At 38.9% G+C, this 15288-nt stretch overlaps 1 protein-coding gene across 1 annotated transcript in view; it reads left to right on the top strand.

Moving 5' to 3' along the window:
- The window catches only part of gtf2e2 (general transcription factor IIE, polypeptide 2, beta), a 78838-nt gene that overhangs the window by 38247 nt on the left and 25303 nt on the right, over positions 1-15288 (top strand). The window contains exon 6 of the mRNA XM_028802150.2: positions 5630-5723. Within this exon, the coding sequence (XP_028657983.2) occupies positions 5630-5723 (94 nt within the window). The remainder of the gene's footprint in view (positions 1-5629; positions 5724-15288) is intronic.

The raw sequence follows: 15288 nt of genomic DNA, 5'->3' as shown, positions 1-15288 counted from the left end.
AAGGAGAGGGAACTGCAGAACTCTCACAACTAAGTGAACAAGAACTTTATTATTTGCTTTTTGATCATTTTAAATGTGACAGGTTGAGAAATTTGGAGGATGAAGGCATATCACACCTACTTCACTAGGATGGTGTATCACAACTCATTACTGAAATGGATTTCACCACCGCTAGGAGTAAGGATTATGCAGGTGTCATCACTATAGGATGGAATCAAGATACTCCATTGAGCAAAGCTAAACATCTTGGCACATCTTTTGAAATGAAGAACTTTGGGAACATGGGAAAAGGATGCCCTCCTAAGATGACTTCAAGTGATAAGACTCACTGATGTTGCTGCTTTTCTGCATTGCAGTTCAAAGTCCATGGTGGGCAAATCTATGATGGGGGTTCTGAAATTTCGTATAGTAACCTTAGCAAACAAATAAAACAAACCTGAAAAATTTGTATATCAGATAATGCATCTTCAACAACGTGTGCTGCTGGCATCAGAGCAGCATGGAGCTGAATTCAACTGTGATAAAAGGTAATTTCAGAGCATATTCCATTATACCCTTCAAGGGTTGAATGAAAAGAATTCCAACATCGGACAAGACATAAAAACATTTCTCACTGACACAAATTGTAATTCTAGAGAACATAACTAATCTAACTGGGAGGAAGCAGAGAGAATAAAGCATCTCAGCTCTCCGAGTAAACATAGGTCAATCACTGTAAATTCAGTACAGGCCAAAAACCATACACAGGTTGATCAGACTAAGGTGAGCCTAGCAAATGATAGGGTGCAAGTGGACACTGCAGCTTTTAAACAGATAACGGCACAAGTGTCTGAAATAGCTTAAAAATTTGAAAAGATTATGAAACATCATGATAATGATAATCTGACAGCTCTCCGTGCAACGCAATCTATAACTATGGAGTAGCTGACGGCTCAAGTATCTCTGCTAGAAAAAAAAAATTGAAAAGATTGTGAAGCAATTAACAACTCAAGTGTTAGAACTTACTAAAAAACCTTGTGAAATGTGCCGATAACAATACTCAGACAGCTGTCCATACAAAATTAAATACTCGAGTCTCAAGAGGTAGTCCTAAACAAAATGTCCAGAGTGTGTCCAGCATGGAAAAAGAACTGTGCCCCCACTGTTTTCGGTGTGTTCAGATGAGGCACAGAGCTGTTGGCTATCCAAGAGGTGGGAATTGGAAAACTTGAAATGACCAGTGGCCAACAGGTGTAACCGGTTCCCTCAGAATGAGATTCTAACAACACAACACACCTGTCTAAAGCCCGTCAATGACTTACCTCTTATCTGTTGGTATTTTGCACTGTAGATCTGAATTCCCATTTGTTAATTTACCAACTGTTCTAAACAGTACCCGGGGGTTTTTATTATTGCTATCTATTATTGTAGAATAGTATTCTGAGCAAGCTTTTTTATATTTTTTAACACTCTCTGTCCATGCAATTTGAAAGACATGTAACTTTGTTGATCTCCATGTGCGCTCCAGTTTTTGATACACTAATTTAAGAGCTCAAGTGTTTTCATTAAATCAGGGAGAGTTTCTGTGTGCTTTGATCACTTTTGTTTTAAGGGGAGCCACTGCATCCAGAGCATCTCTCAAGGTCACATTTATAATGTGATGTTAGCTGATCTAAATTGTTTTCCACATTTACATTTGATGTTAACTGATCTAAATGGTTTCCCACAATTACACTCGACTTACTCAAAGTATCTATAAATTTTAAAGCAGAATTACAATCTAGATGTTGCACTGTCTTTGTTTTAATCTGTGAATGCGTTGGCAAGGGCAGGACTAAATAAAATGTAATTAAGTAGTGATTGGAAATAACTTCATTTAATGGAGTAATATTTAAATTTTGATTTTCAACTTTGTAAGTTATAATTAAATCTAATACAGGTGCTGGTCATAAAATTAGAATATCATGACAAAGTTGATTTATTTCAGTAATTCCATTCAAAAAGTGAAACTTGTATATTAGATTCATTCATTACACACAGACTGATGTATTTCCAATGTTTATTTCTTTTAATGTTGATGATTATAACGGACAACTAATGAAAGTCCCAAATTCAGTATCTCGGAAAATTAGAATATTGTGAAAAGGTTCAATATTGAAGACACCTGGTGCCACACTCTAATCAGCTAATGAACTCAAAACACCTGCTAAAGCCTTTAAATGGTCTCTCAGTCTAGTTCTGTAGGCTACACAATCATGGGGAAGACTGCTGACTTGACAGTTGTCCAAAAGACAACCATTGACACCTTGCACAAGGAGGGCAAGACACAAAAGGTCATTGCTAAAGAGGCTGGCTGTTCACAGAGCTCTGTGTCCAAGCACATTAATAGAGAGGCAAAGGGAAGGACAAGATGTGGTAGAAAAAAGTGTACAAGCAATAGGGATAACTGCACCCTGGAGAGGATTGTGAAACAAAACCCATTCAAAAATGTGGGGGAGATTCACAAAGAGTGGACTGCAGCTGGAGTCAGTGCTTCAAGAACCACCACACACAGACGTATGCAAGACATGGGTTTCAGCTGTCGCATTCCTTGTGTCAAGCCACTCTTGAACAAGAGACAGCGTCAGAAGCGTCTCGCCTGGGCTAAAGACAAAAAGGACTGGACTGCTGCTTTCTGATGAAAGTAAATTTTGCATTGCCTTTGGAAATCAAGGCCCCAGAGTCTGGAGCAAGAGAGGAGAGGCACAGAATCCACGTTGCGTGAGGTCCAGTGTAAAGTTTCCACAGTCAGTGATGGTTTGGGTTGCCATGTCATCTGCTGGTGTTGGTTCATTGTGTTTTCTGAGGTCCAAGGTCAACGCAGCCGTCTACCAGGAAGTTTTAGAGCACTTCATGCTTCTTGCTGCTGACAAACTTTATGGAGATGCAGATTTCATTTTCCAACAGGACCTGGCACCTGCACACAGTGCCAAAGCTACCAGTACCTGGTTTAAGGACCATGGTATCCCTGTTCTTGATTGGCCAGCAAACTCGCCTGACCTTAACCCCATAGAAAATCTATGGGGTATTGTGAAGAGGAAGATGCAATACGCCAGACCCAATAATTCAGAAGAGCTGAAGGCCACTATCAGAGCAACATGGGCTCTCATAACACCTGAGCAGTGCCACAGACTGATCGACTCCATGCCACGCCGCATTGCTGCAGTAATCCAGGCCAAAGGAGCCCCAACTAAATATTGAGTGCTGCACATGCTCATACTTTTCATGTTCATACCTTTCAGTTGGCCAACATTTCTAAAAATCCTTTTTTTGCATTGGTCTTAATTGATATTCTAATTTTCCGAGATACTGAATTTGGGACTTTCGTTAGTTGTCAGTTATAATCATCAACATTAAAAGAAATAAACATTTGAAATACATCAGTCTGTGTGTAATGAATGAATCTAATATACAAGTTTCACTTTTTGAATGGAATTACTGAAATAAATCAACTTTGTCATGATATTCTAATTTTATGACCAGCACCTGTATGTGGTTATGATTACGAGTTGGACCTTTGGCAATCTGACAAAATCCTTCTGAATTTAACAAATAAGTAAAATATTTGCTAAAAGTGTCAGTTTCCACATCAATGTGTACATTAAAATTCCCCCATCAGTACTACGTGATCATAATTTATAGCCAAATCATATAAAAGGTTGCTAATTTCAGTCATGAACAATGAATATGGCCCTGGTGGTCTGTAGACTAGCACTATAATTGTGTTGGAATCTGTTTTAATATTTAAAATGAATGCCTCAAAGGATGTAAAGTCGCCTAAATTTTTAGTCACCCTTTGTTTGAGACTAGGATGATATGTGAAAAAGCACAATTCCTGAATAATTCTGTTAACAGGGTAATATTGACAATTGTCTACAAGATGTAGATATTTACCTGTCTCACAAAAGATGACAGAACTGTTGCCTGCTTCTTTTATGCCTTATGGCACCTTACTGCTGCAGCTACACCCTGTAGCCATAGTGGCTTGTACCTGGCTCAGGTTCGCCTAGCAAGGACTTCTTCTTGTTAAAAAATCCAGCTTCAGGCTGCCTTCTGTAGCATTTGTCCACCCATTCCACCATAACGTCTTCATTCATCCAGCCCTTCTTGTTCACTGAGACCTCGATACCCTTGGGTAGTTTTTCCTGTGGTATTGTCACCTATTGTCTCTCGTGGTATTGTCTCTTAAAAATCACGAATGGCTTCAGGTTTTTGCCACTTGCCGTGTAAGCTAGAACAACCATAAAACTTGTCCGCTCATGACCTGTGGTAGTTACTGATATGGTCTTATTACCAATCTTATCGACAGTGCGTGTTGATGGAATATCCATCTGCATCAGGACCTCGTCCATGTTGATGACGTCGTCCGGTGTTAGTTTCAGTGTCTCGATTTCCTTGCCGACAAACTGTCTAAAACTGTCAAGTTTCTTCTCCCAGTCGTCTGGCAGTCTCTGTCCCACAGTCGTTCTGGCTTGGATAGATAGACCATGTCATTTCATGAAGCGAGAAACCCAAATATGACCCCCTTTTAAGTCTTCAATTGCCATTTCAGTTGCCATTCCTCGTGCTTTCAATTTGATGGCTATTGTCAAAACTATCCGATTGTTCTCACACTGCGTGAGAATCCAATCTTTAAGTCGCTTCTCCAAGTTTGGCCATTTTGCTTCCCTTGTACGCCTTGCATGCCTATGTGGTGGAAGCAGACACAAAGCTTCTTCATCTTTCCAGCAGTTTCTCACTTGTTTTTCATCTACTTCAAAGTGGCGTCCAGCTGCGCGATTGCCGTTTTCTTTCACAAAAGCAATGACCTGGAGCTTAAATTCTGCAGCATAGAACTTGTGTTGCGGCCTGATATCAGTAAGTGCAAAATGTTATCAATTCAATTGTCACTATATAGTTGCAAATGCCTACAGGGGCGTGCCAAATTAGATGCTTTTACTTCAGATTGGTAAATTCAGTAACGCCGCGGCTAATAACAAGGGGCGGCTTATCTTAGAGTTTTAAAATATAAATGAGCATTTTCTGCGGCTTACAGAATGGGGCGGTCTCCAGTGTGGGCGGCTTTTCATTGGGGATTTTCGGTATTTATATTTGTTGCCCTGTCTAGAACTTGTTCCTGTCTTGCACTGAATGCTTGCTGGGATTAGCTCCAGCTACCACACAACCCAACTCTGGATAAGTAGTTTTGGAAAATTATGGATCTAAAACAAGGAAAGATCGTACATTTACTTTTACGTAAGTACAATTAATTTGAGTTATTTCTTCATAGGCGAAGTCTACTTTTACTCAAGTAACTTCTCAGAAAGGTATTTCTACTTTTTCTTAAGTATAGCTGTTTACATTATACAGTGTCAGTGTTACACTGAACCTAGGTGAATTGGTGTTGTCAAATTGACGTGTGTGTTTACACCCTACGATGGACTGGGGGCTTACTGGGTGTTGTTCCTGCCTTGTGTCTGATGCTTGCTGGAATAGGCTTCAGCTGCCCAGTAACCCAGCCCTGGATAAGCAGATTAGAAGATGTATGGTTTGATGCCTGTTGTGTCTGTTCAGTTTTTCTCTTAAGAAATATGCCTCTATTTAATGTGTGCAATAATTCTTTGTTTCACAGGCCTTAGGTGACCAGATTATTTTCATCAGCAGACCGGATAAAAAGAAAATACTTTTCTATAATGATAGACATTGCCAGTTTGCAGTTGATGAAGGTAATGGTACATTTTTAATATCTTAAATATTTGAATTGAATTATTTGCTATAACTGTTCAAGTTGCCATCCTCTAATCTAACAAACATATCAAATGCTGAATGAAGATTTTAATCTTTTGAGCCAAATTGGTCTGATCCATCCATACAGTATATATTAACTAAGTTTTTATTTTTTCTTATATTTCATTTGTTTATTTGTTTCTAGATATTTTATATATACCAAAAACAGGAAATTACATACCAGGAACAGGCAATATGTGGTTTTGTTAGTGTTTAGTAGCTAGATTTTGTACAGAAGCCTTGTCAGACTGTTTTGAAACCCTAATTGGTTGGTGACAGTATTAACAATTAATTAACCGATGAGTAGCCTATTATGCTTCTTTTGTTTTTATCCTTTTTTAAATTTTTGGCCTTGCATCTTATTGGCTTGTTTAAACAATAAACCCAATAACCATTGTACAACCTGTATTTTTCTTTTACGAAAATAATACCTTCCTGTATACAGTATCATTGTCTTCATTAACTAAATACTCCTATTTTGTTTTGGTTATTGTTGTATCGTGTAAGTTCCAATGGTGATCTGGTTTTCCCTTGTTATGCTCTTTATTGTGTAGACCTTAATAAAATGTGCAAAATTTTGGTAAAAGTACTTTACCACTCCCCCCCCCCCTTCCTTTCTACATCTGTAACCTCCGGCAGTTAGACTGAATAAAGGAACAGGCAGGAGATAAGTTACACATTTAATTATGCATTACTGAAAAAAATTACCAAAATATTAAGGAAGCTTGTGAATATTGGCAAACCGTACCCTTACAGCAGGGCACCTTGTATTCAAATGTAATTCTCGGCTTATCTTTAGTCTAGCTTGCTTTGCTACCACATGGCCATTGAATTGAAATTTGAAAGAGGCCATATGCCTGTCTCAATATGACTGCCAAATAGAGTCGTCTTCATCATGATCTTCTCTTCATGGACAGTTGAGAGAAAGGTAAGGCAAGTTGACCAACTTTATACCATTCTGAAACCAGTGGGGCATTGTAGTATAGAATAGCCTCCGACTCAAAACCAGTCATGAACAGCCATACGTTAGACCAATAGAATTAATTTTCCAGTCTCTCCCGGACCAGATACCAATGAAAGCATTCAGGTACAACTCATCCCCCAGTTTCTTTGTTTATTCAGTTTATGACCTTCCTGCTGTGAATGGCTTATAGGCTCTAAGTCCAACTAGTCACCTTTGCCAAACTGGTCTGATGCATGCTCCATCCCCCTTACCATAAATGTTACATTCTGAGTCAGTCCTAAAGACGGGTGGGTTGGTTCAGTAAACATCAAAGCCTGAAGTAAAACATGCCCCCTGAAACACTAATATTACATTTGCTTCATCTTGCTTTCAAATAAAGACATACAAAATGTTTATCAACATACTATATATTCTAGAAATCAGTCCACCATAGTGATATTATTTAAATAACTGTAAATTTTTCCTGAACAGAGTAGTAGAATTGTTAATGGGTTTTGCTATACAGTAACTGGATTTTCGCTAATAGACCAAAAATAAAAAATAACTGCAATAAAGTGAGAAGTCTGAAACCTATGCATCCAGTGAACAGATGGTTTTAAATAGTGATTGATCATTTCTGTAGGTATGTGTAATGTTATAGAAAGCATGAATATCGCCTAATGAGAATAATAAAAGATTAAGGGAGGATGTTGAGCTTCTCTAAGGAGCTACTATATGCCAATGATTGATGGTTAAAAGCTAAGTACAGCAAAGTGGAAGGATATTATTTAACTGAAAATTAAAGATAAGAAGGGTCAAGGTACCATGGAAGACTTGCATATTTTTCATTGCATTGTTTTCAGTAAATGGAATGGAAAAAATGTTTTCTAAAAATGCATATCCATGAAGGAGAATAATAAAAAGAGCAGTTTAAAGAATAGTGTAGAGCAGGGGTTCTCAAAGTCTGTCCTGGGGGGCCCACTGTGGCTTCAGATTTTTGCTTCAACTAGATTAATAATCAGTGACAACTGGTAACACTGATCTCAATTAATTAGCTGGTATTTTTTTCTCTTATTCTACATTAAGAAAGCACAGAGGCATGATTTTTAAATTTATAAGACATTTAGAAACATTTACATTTTTTCTGTAGATTTAAATGCTTAACTCACTTTTGTTGCTTTCATTATGTTTTACCCTTTCTCTGTGCAGTTTGCTCCCTTCATTGTATCTTATTAATGACAATTAAAAACGAGCAGAGCAGCCACCCAGGCAAATAACACTGAATCGTGAAAGGCTGCAACTACTTTAGCATCAGACCCACTAATTAGAAAACAATGGATTAATTAAACAATTAGAACACCCGGAACAAGACATTGTTAAAAAGAAGAAAAAAACATTATTCCCATATAACTGCTTAGTACCCTAAGTTCTTGTCAATAAGCCGCGGCTTATCTAAGGAAAAAAGTTGTGAAAATGAAAAAATAGAATATCGGCTTATACATCCATCGCGGGGGTTGCGTTCCAGAGCCACCCGCGAAATAAGAATATCCGCGAAGTAGAAACCATATGTTTATATGGTTATTTTTATATTGTCATGCTTGGGTCACAGATTTGCGCAGAAACACAGGAGGTTGTAGAGAGACAGGAACGTTATTCAAACACTGCAAACAAACATTTGTCTCTTTTTCAAAAGTTTAAACTGTGCTCCATGACAAGACAGAGATGACAGTTCTGTCTCACAATTAAAAGAATGCAAACATATCTTCCTTTTCAAAGGAGTGCAAAGCAAGCAGTCAAAAAAAAAATCAATAGGGTTTTTTTGGCTTTTAAGTATGCGAAGCACCGCCGGTACAAAGCTGTTGAAGGCGGCAGCTCACACCCCCTCTGTCAGGAGCAGGAAGAGAGAGGAAGGGAGAGAGAGAGAGAGAGAGATAAAAAAAAATCAATACGTGCCCTTTGAGCTTTTAAGTATGCGAAGCTCCGTGCAGCATTTCTTTCAGGAAGCAGCTGCACACAGCCCCCCTGCTCACACCCCCCTACGTCAGCGCAAGAGAGAAGAGAGAGAGAGAGAGAGAGAGAGAAAGTAAGCTGGATAGCTTCTCAGCCATCTGCCAATAGCGTCCCTTGTATGAAATCAACTGGGCAAACCAACTGAGGAAGCATGTACCAGAAATTAAAAGACCCATTGTCCGCAGAAATCCGCGATATATATTTAAATATGCTTACATATAAAATCACAATTTAAATGACCGCTACGCGCTCGTGTTGACTCGGCGACGCCCAGAGCAGAAAGAACGCGCTCCGGCTGCTCCAACCGCGCCATGCGGGGAGTGAGAGAGACGGCAATATCTCACACTCTCTCCCCCCTTAAAGAAATTAAATGGGCGCGAGTGAGACCACTGACCTCCCTCCCTTCTATTAGTTATAGGTTATAGTACGTTCGGCTTATCCATGAGTCCGGCTTATCTATGATACGATTTTATTTTAAAAATTCGTATGATTTTTGGTCTCCGGCTAATACATGAGTCCGGCTTATAGACAAGAACTTAGGGTAACTTCTTTAATTTTGTTTTATACCAAACTTAGTTTTCTAATTTCTATATTGTTCCCAAAACACAGAATCTGGGCAATAACAGTTCACTTAATGAGGCTAGGGATCTGCACTGGCAATTGGAAGGTTGCCAGTTCGAATCCTGTAAATGCCAATAGGGACTCTGCTTTGTTGGGCCCTTGAGCAAGACCCTGCAATTGCTGAGCGCTTTGAGTAGTGAGAAAAACGTTATATAAATGCAAAGAATTATTATTATTAATTAGCCCAGGACAATTAAAAACAGAAGCTGGTTGAAACAAAAACCTGCAGCCACAGGGGGGCCCCAGGACCAATGTTGAGAACCCCTGGTTTTGAGAAAGTGTGAGCAATCTTTGCAGAAATGTGCAGGAGGTATGGAAAAATTGTTGAATCAGGCATAAAATTAGCAATTAAGCTTTATTTAAAAAATAAATGTCATTTTTAATATTTTAGATTACCCTAATGTGTGCACTTAGCTGTCACAAAAAAGAGTGACACATGCTAGGAAGCCATTCTTGAAGCTTAACCCATTCTGACTTCTGAAGAAACCTTTTGGGTATTAAAATAAAAACTGTGCAATGTTTACTATGTAATAGTGAGATATAGTAAGTCAGTGTAGATTATGAAGTAAATCTAAAAAGAACTAAGATGAGAAATTACTTGGTTAATGCATAGATGTGTTGGTAGGAGAGTTGGAGACAAGTGGACTGTTGAAGAGATGGAAAAGTTGGGTAATGACTCATAATCATGTGTAGCATTTGCCACTCATTGAATGTGACCTTTTTGTTAAGAATGTTATTTCAGAGTACAGACTGTTTGCATTATTTGCAGCTCTGCTTAAAATGTCAAAAAGAAATAAGACTCCTTTACGAGGGAATGCCATTAGTAATAGGACATTAAACGCCTGGCATGATCTTCCTTTCAGTTTTAGTAAGCACTCTTTAGTCTTAGTACTTGAATCAAGGCTGAAGAAACAATATTTTAAATTGTTTTACATCTCAACTAGTGGGTCTTTTCCTATTCTGTTTAATTCCTGTTTATCTTGCTTCTTGTCTAAGAACATGACTTTGAAGAGAATATTGTCTCCAGTAATGGAGCAGGTTTAGAAAGTGAATGTTTGTATTGACATGGGGCTTATAAGTGGATGTGTGATTTATAAGAATATATTAAAATTTAAGTAAATCATTGTAAGAAATCTCACAAGAAAAAATTAGTATTGATATTTTACATCCCGTTACAGCAATATGCACATTTATTTAGAGAGAGAATTAGATTAAGATTGACCTAGGGTCAATTTTTGTCTACTTTCACAGCTCTGAAGGTGTCTGGTTTTACCTAAATTGGGTCCACCTAGGGCTGGCAAATTCTGGACTAGATGCAAATTTGTTAACTGGTCAGATCCTGAACCGACTACTTTTGTAAGGTAGTGAAAAGAAAAGCCCAGCTATTAAGAAAAAATAAACATGCTCATTAAATAAAACATTACCAGCAGATACAGTGGTCAAAGTCGCAATTTGCAATCTTTTAAAAATAATACTTTAATCAATGAAGATTAATTAAATACTCTGTAAGAGTATACCAATGATTTTATCACACTCTTCAAAAATATTTCTTTATCTTAGCATATCAAGATAACATATTAGGCCACAATCAGCAAAAATAAGACCAAAATACAGCAGTCTCTTGGCTCCTGTGACTTAACAAGACCACCAAAGTGCAAACATACCTGTGACTCTGTGTACAGTGAGTGGAAAAAAATAGTTTTGGGAATGTGAGTTTACACATTCTTAGACGATATGGTCCCAACAGTATTTCTTTTGTCACTTGTTTTATGTAATAAATCTAAATTAAATATACAACAAAAATGAGTAATTTTATATAAGTAGTAGCTTTTTGTATGCCATGCTTATAACCCAATTGTTAATTCTCAATCTCACATACCTTCCTGTATCTTGAATTAAGCATAGATAGCTTACATTATACAGTAATTGCTGTTTCATGATTGTTGTTTAGTGGGCTTTTTAAATATTTGAATAAACGACATAGTTCAAAAAGAGAAGATGGCTACATGGCAGTGGCCCTGCTTGTAAACAGTTGCCCTTAGTCTTGTGAAGTGAAGCAGCAAGAGCATCAGGCTAGAACTGAAATCACAGTGTTGCTTACGTTGCATTATACACCAGTCAGTCACATTAATACCACCTACCTAATACTGTGTAGGTACCAAAAGAGCTCTGACATGTTGAGGCATGGTAGGTGTCCTATGGTATCTGGCAACAAGATATAAGCAGCAGATCATTTAAGTCCTGTAAGTTACAAGTAAGGTATTCCATGGGTTGAACTTGTTTTCCAGCACATCCCACAGATGCTCATTCAGACTGAGATCTAGGTCAACACTTTGAACTACGTGTTATGTTCCTCAAACCGTTCCTGAATATTTATGCAGTGTGGCATGACATATTATCGTGCTGAAAGAGGCCAGACAAGCTAGTCTTCACTGCCCCCATGCATCAGTGAGTCTTGAGCATCCATGACCCTGTCAGTGGTTCACAAGTTGTCCTTCTTTGGACCACTTTTGTTAGGTACTAATCATTGCATACTGGGCAAACCCCACAAGATCTGACATTTTGGAGATGCTATGACCCATTTGTCTAGCCATCACAGTTTGGTCCCTGTCAGAGTTGCTCAGATCCCTTTGTTTGTCCATTTCTCTTGCTTCTAACACATTACCTTTAACACTAGAATTACCAAAGCCTACGAAAAAACTCGTAGATCCATCCTACCTTAAATCCCTTCACACTTCTCCACCAGCATCTTTTGTCCTGTAAATGTGTCGATAAGCAGCAAGCAGCCTGCTATCACATCCCCCCACCGCCACACAGTTTTCTCAGCTCAAGTCTGTTTACCTGCGTGTCAGTTGCGTAGAGTTGTATAGAGTGAGAAGTCAAGCAAAATGACACCTTTTATAAATACTATATGGTTATTTGGAACACATGCATTTCATGTGTGTTCCGTGTCTACAACAATCTATGTAAACACATTGTTAAAACAGAAACGTTTTTCATGTTTTAGTAATAATTGACAAAATGTAGACATGAGTGTATAATGTGTGAAGCCTGAAGTCCAAATATCAAATAAACACTTTCACAAAAAGTACAAATAGAACAGAACAAATGCGCTTCTATTCAAGAATATAACTGCAGAAACAGAACCCGCATTAGGGTGCAACATTCACACCCCTTTGATATGACTGCTTCAGTGGCGCAATGGTATCACCTGCTGACTGGTAATCAAAACTTCATGGGTTCGACCCCGGATGAGTCCGTTTTGAGAAGTGAGCTGCTCTTATTCTTACTATTTTAGAACAAAAACATACATTTGATTTGAGTCTGTCACAGCCGGTATAAATTAATGATACTTGTAAAGGTTAGCTTTGTTTGTTTTTTTTATTCAGTTGTATTCTCTCAGTCGCGTTCACGATCCCACCCCCCACTGCCGATCTGACACTGCTGTTTTCACATAAAGACAAGCTATAAGAGAGGTGAATTCAGATGATGATGACGTTTCTACATCGGAGAAAGAATGCACGTCACACTTTTGCCATTGCTGTACTTTGTATATGTACAAGGGAAGCTCTGCAGTCTACTTGTTGTGATGATGCAGGTTTGCTGCATGCTCCCATCTGCTGTCCGGGAGCCCTAGAACCCGTCACCATCGGTAATGCTACCGATGAGCTAAGCAGTGAGGCACAACAATAGAGCAAGAGGATGGTGTACAAAAAGTGTCAAGTGCTTTTATTAAAACAAAACCATCAAAACAATGTTCAAATAAATAAGTGCAGTGCTTCAAAAAGAGTCATTAAATAAATAATCCATAAAAACAGATGTGAAAAGTGGAGGTTAAAGCAATAGAAAAAAGTCTTCTAAAAACGAGGTTAAAATCATGCAGAAAGCTGTCCTTTTAAAAATCCGGTTTATCCTTCTACTACTGCTGGCAGCCCCCCTGCTTCTCCCATCTGGGCTCCTCAACAGGGGAGTCGCTCTACATACAGCTGACCTTCTCTACACGGTCCTACTGTTCAGATCGCCTTACCGACCCCTGGCTCCAGTAGGCTCCTCCATACAACGACTTGGGATTCCCCAACGACCAGGGCTCTCATGCTAGAGAATCCATGTCCCAAATCCTGACTCCCGCTGCCTTACATGGAGAGTCATCTGCCTTCCGGTCACTCCAGCTCTATAATCACTCAGCAGGAGCGACCACTACTGCTACTCCTCAGGTGTCGGCCTAACACCCAAGCTCCCTGATCAGCTGCGCGCGAGCATGCATTCACTCGTTTGCTCGCTCTCCCTCACTGACTTTCTCCTGCTACTGCAGCTTCCTGCTCTCCTGCAACCTCCGGCTTTCTTTCACCTGTTGTCTCTCTTCTCCCCTTTAGCCGACTCGCGCTTCTATATATCAAGAGGGCATGGCAGCTGTGGGAAATCAGCAGCCCCAGGAACAATCACAGATGCGGACCATTTCTCACCTGTGCACTAAGGTGAAAAACGGCCACATCGTGAATCACCCTTATTTATTTTAAAACTGGCCTTAGAACGGGAGCTGTGGACCCTCAACACCACATTTGTGACTTTACACGGTAGGAAAATAAGTAAATAAATGAAGGTAAATAACATTAGATCTGGCTGTTACATACAAAGTACAGCGACGGCAGCTTCCACCTTCAGCTATAGACTCTTCAGTACGCAAGCGACTCTCCACGCTAGAGTTTAGATCTGGACAGTTCATGTAGCCAAAAAAGAAGTCTGACTGCAATCTCACACCATTGCTCGCATACTGAAGTGTCAGCATGCACTTTTCATGGCATTACCACATGTATTTTTTGAGCAGGCCTGTGTCAATCAAACACAGGAAGCTCTGCAGTCTACTTGTGACTTTATGCTGTAGGAAGTAAGTAAATAAATTAAGGTAAATAACATTTGATCTGTCTTTTATGTAAGTAACATATAAATGTTAATGTTTTGGGCATATGCATCGTCCAGATCTAAACACTAGCGTGGAGAGTCGCTTGCGTACTGAAGAGTCTGTAGCTGAAGGTGGAAGCTGCCGTCGCTGTACTTTGTATACAAGAGCCAGATTGAATGTTATTTACCTATTTACCCTGATTTATTTACTTATTTTCCTACAGCATAAAGTCACAAGTAGACTGCAGAGCTTCCCGTATACATATACAAAGTACAGCGACGGCAAAAGTGCAACGTGCATTCTTTCTCCGATGTAGAACCGTCGTCATCATCTGAGTTCACCTCTGTTATAGCGGTCTTTATGTGAAAACAGCAGTGTCAGATCGGGGGGTGGGGGGTGTAATCGTGAACGCGACTGAGAGAATAAAACTGAATAAAAAAAAAAAAAAAACAAAGGTAACTTTTACAAGTATCATAAATTTACGGCGGCTGTTACAGACTCAAATCAAATGTATGTTTTTATTCTAAAATAGTAAGAATAAGAGCGGCTCACTTCTCAAAACGGACTCATCCGGGGTCAAACCCATGAAGTTTTGATTACCAATCAACAGGTGATACCATTACTCTACCGAAGCGGTCATATCAAAGGGGTGTGAATGTCGCACCCTAACACGGGTTCATTTTCTGCAGTTATATTCTTGAATAGCAGCGCATTTGTTCTGTTATATTTGTACCTTTTGTGAAAGTGTTTATTTGATATTTGGACTTAAGGCTTCACACATTAAACACTTCATGTCTACTTTTTGTCAATTATTAATAAAACATGAAAAATGTTTGTTTTAACAATGTTTTTACATAGTGTTGTAGACACGGAACACACATGAAATGCATGTTTTCCAAATAACCATATAGTATTTATAAAAGGTGTCATTTTGCTTGACTTCTCACTCTATACAACTCTAAGCAACTGACACACAGGTAAACAGACTTGAGCTGAGAAAACTGTGCAACGATAGGAGGAATGAGATAGT

Source organism: Erpetoichthys calabaricus, chromosome 5, assembly GCF_900747795.2.
Source record: "Erpetoichthys calabaricus chromosome 5, fErpCal1.3, whole genome shotgun sequence".
Taxonomy (NCBI): domain Eukaryota; kingdom Metazoa; phylum Chordata; class Cladistia; order Polypteriformes; family Polypteridae; genus Erpetoichthys; species Erpetoichthys calabaricus.
The sequence above is the reverse complement of the archived record's forward strand: the minus strand, read 5'-3'. Positions and strand labels throughout refer to the sequence as shown.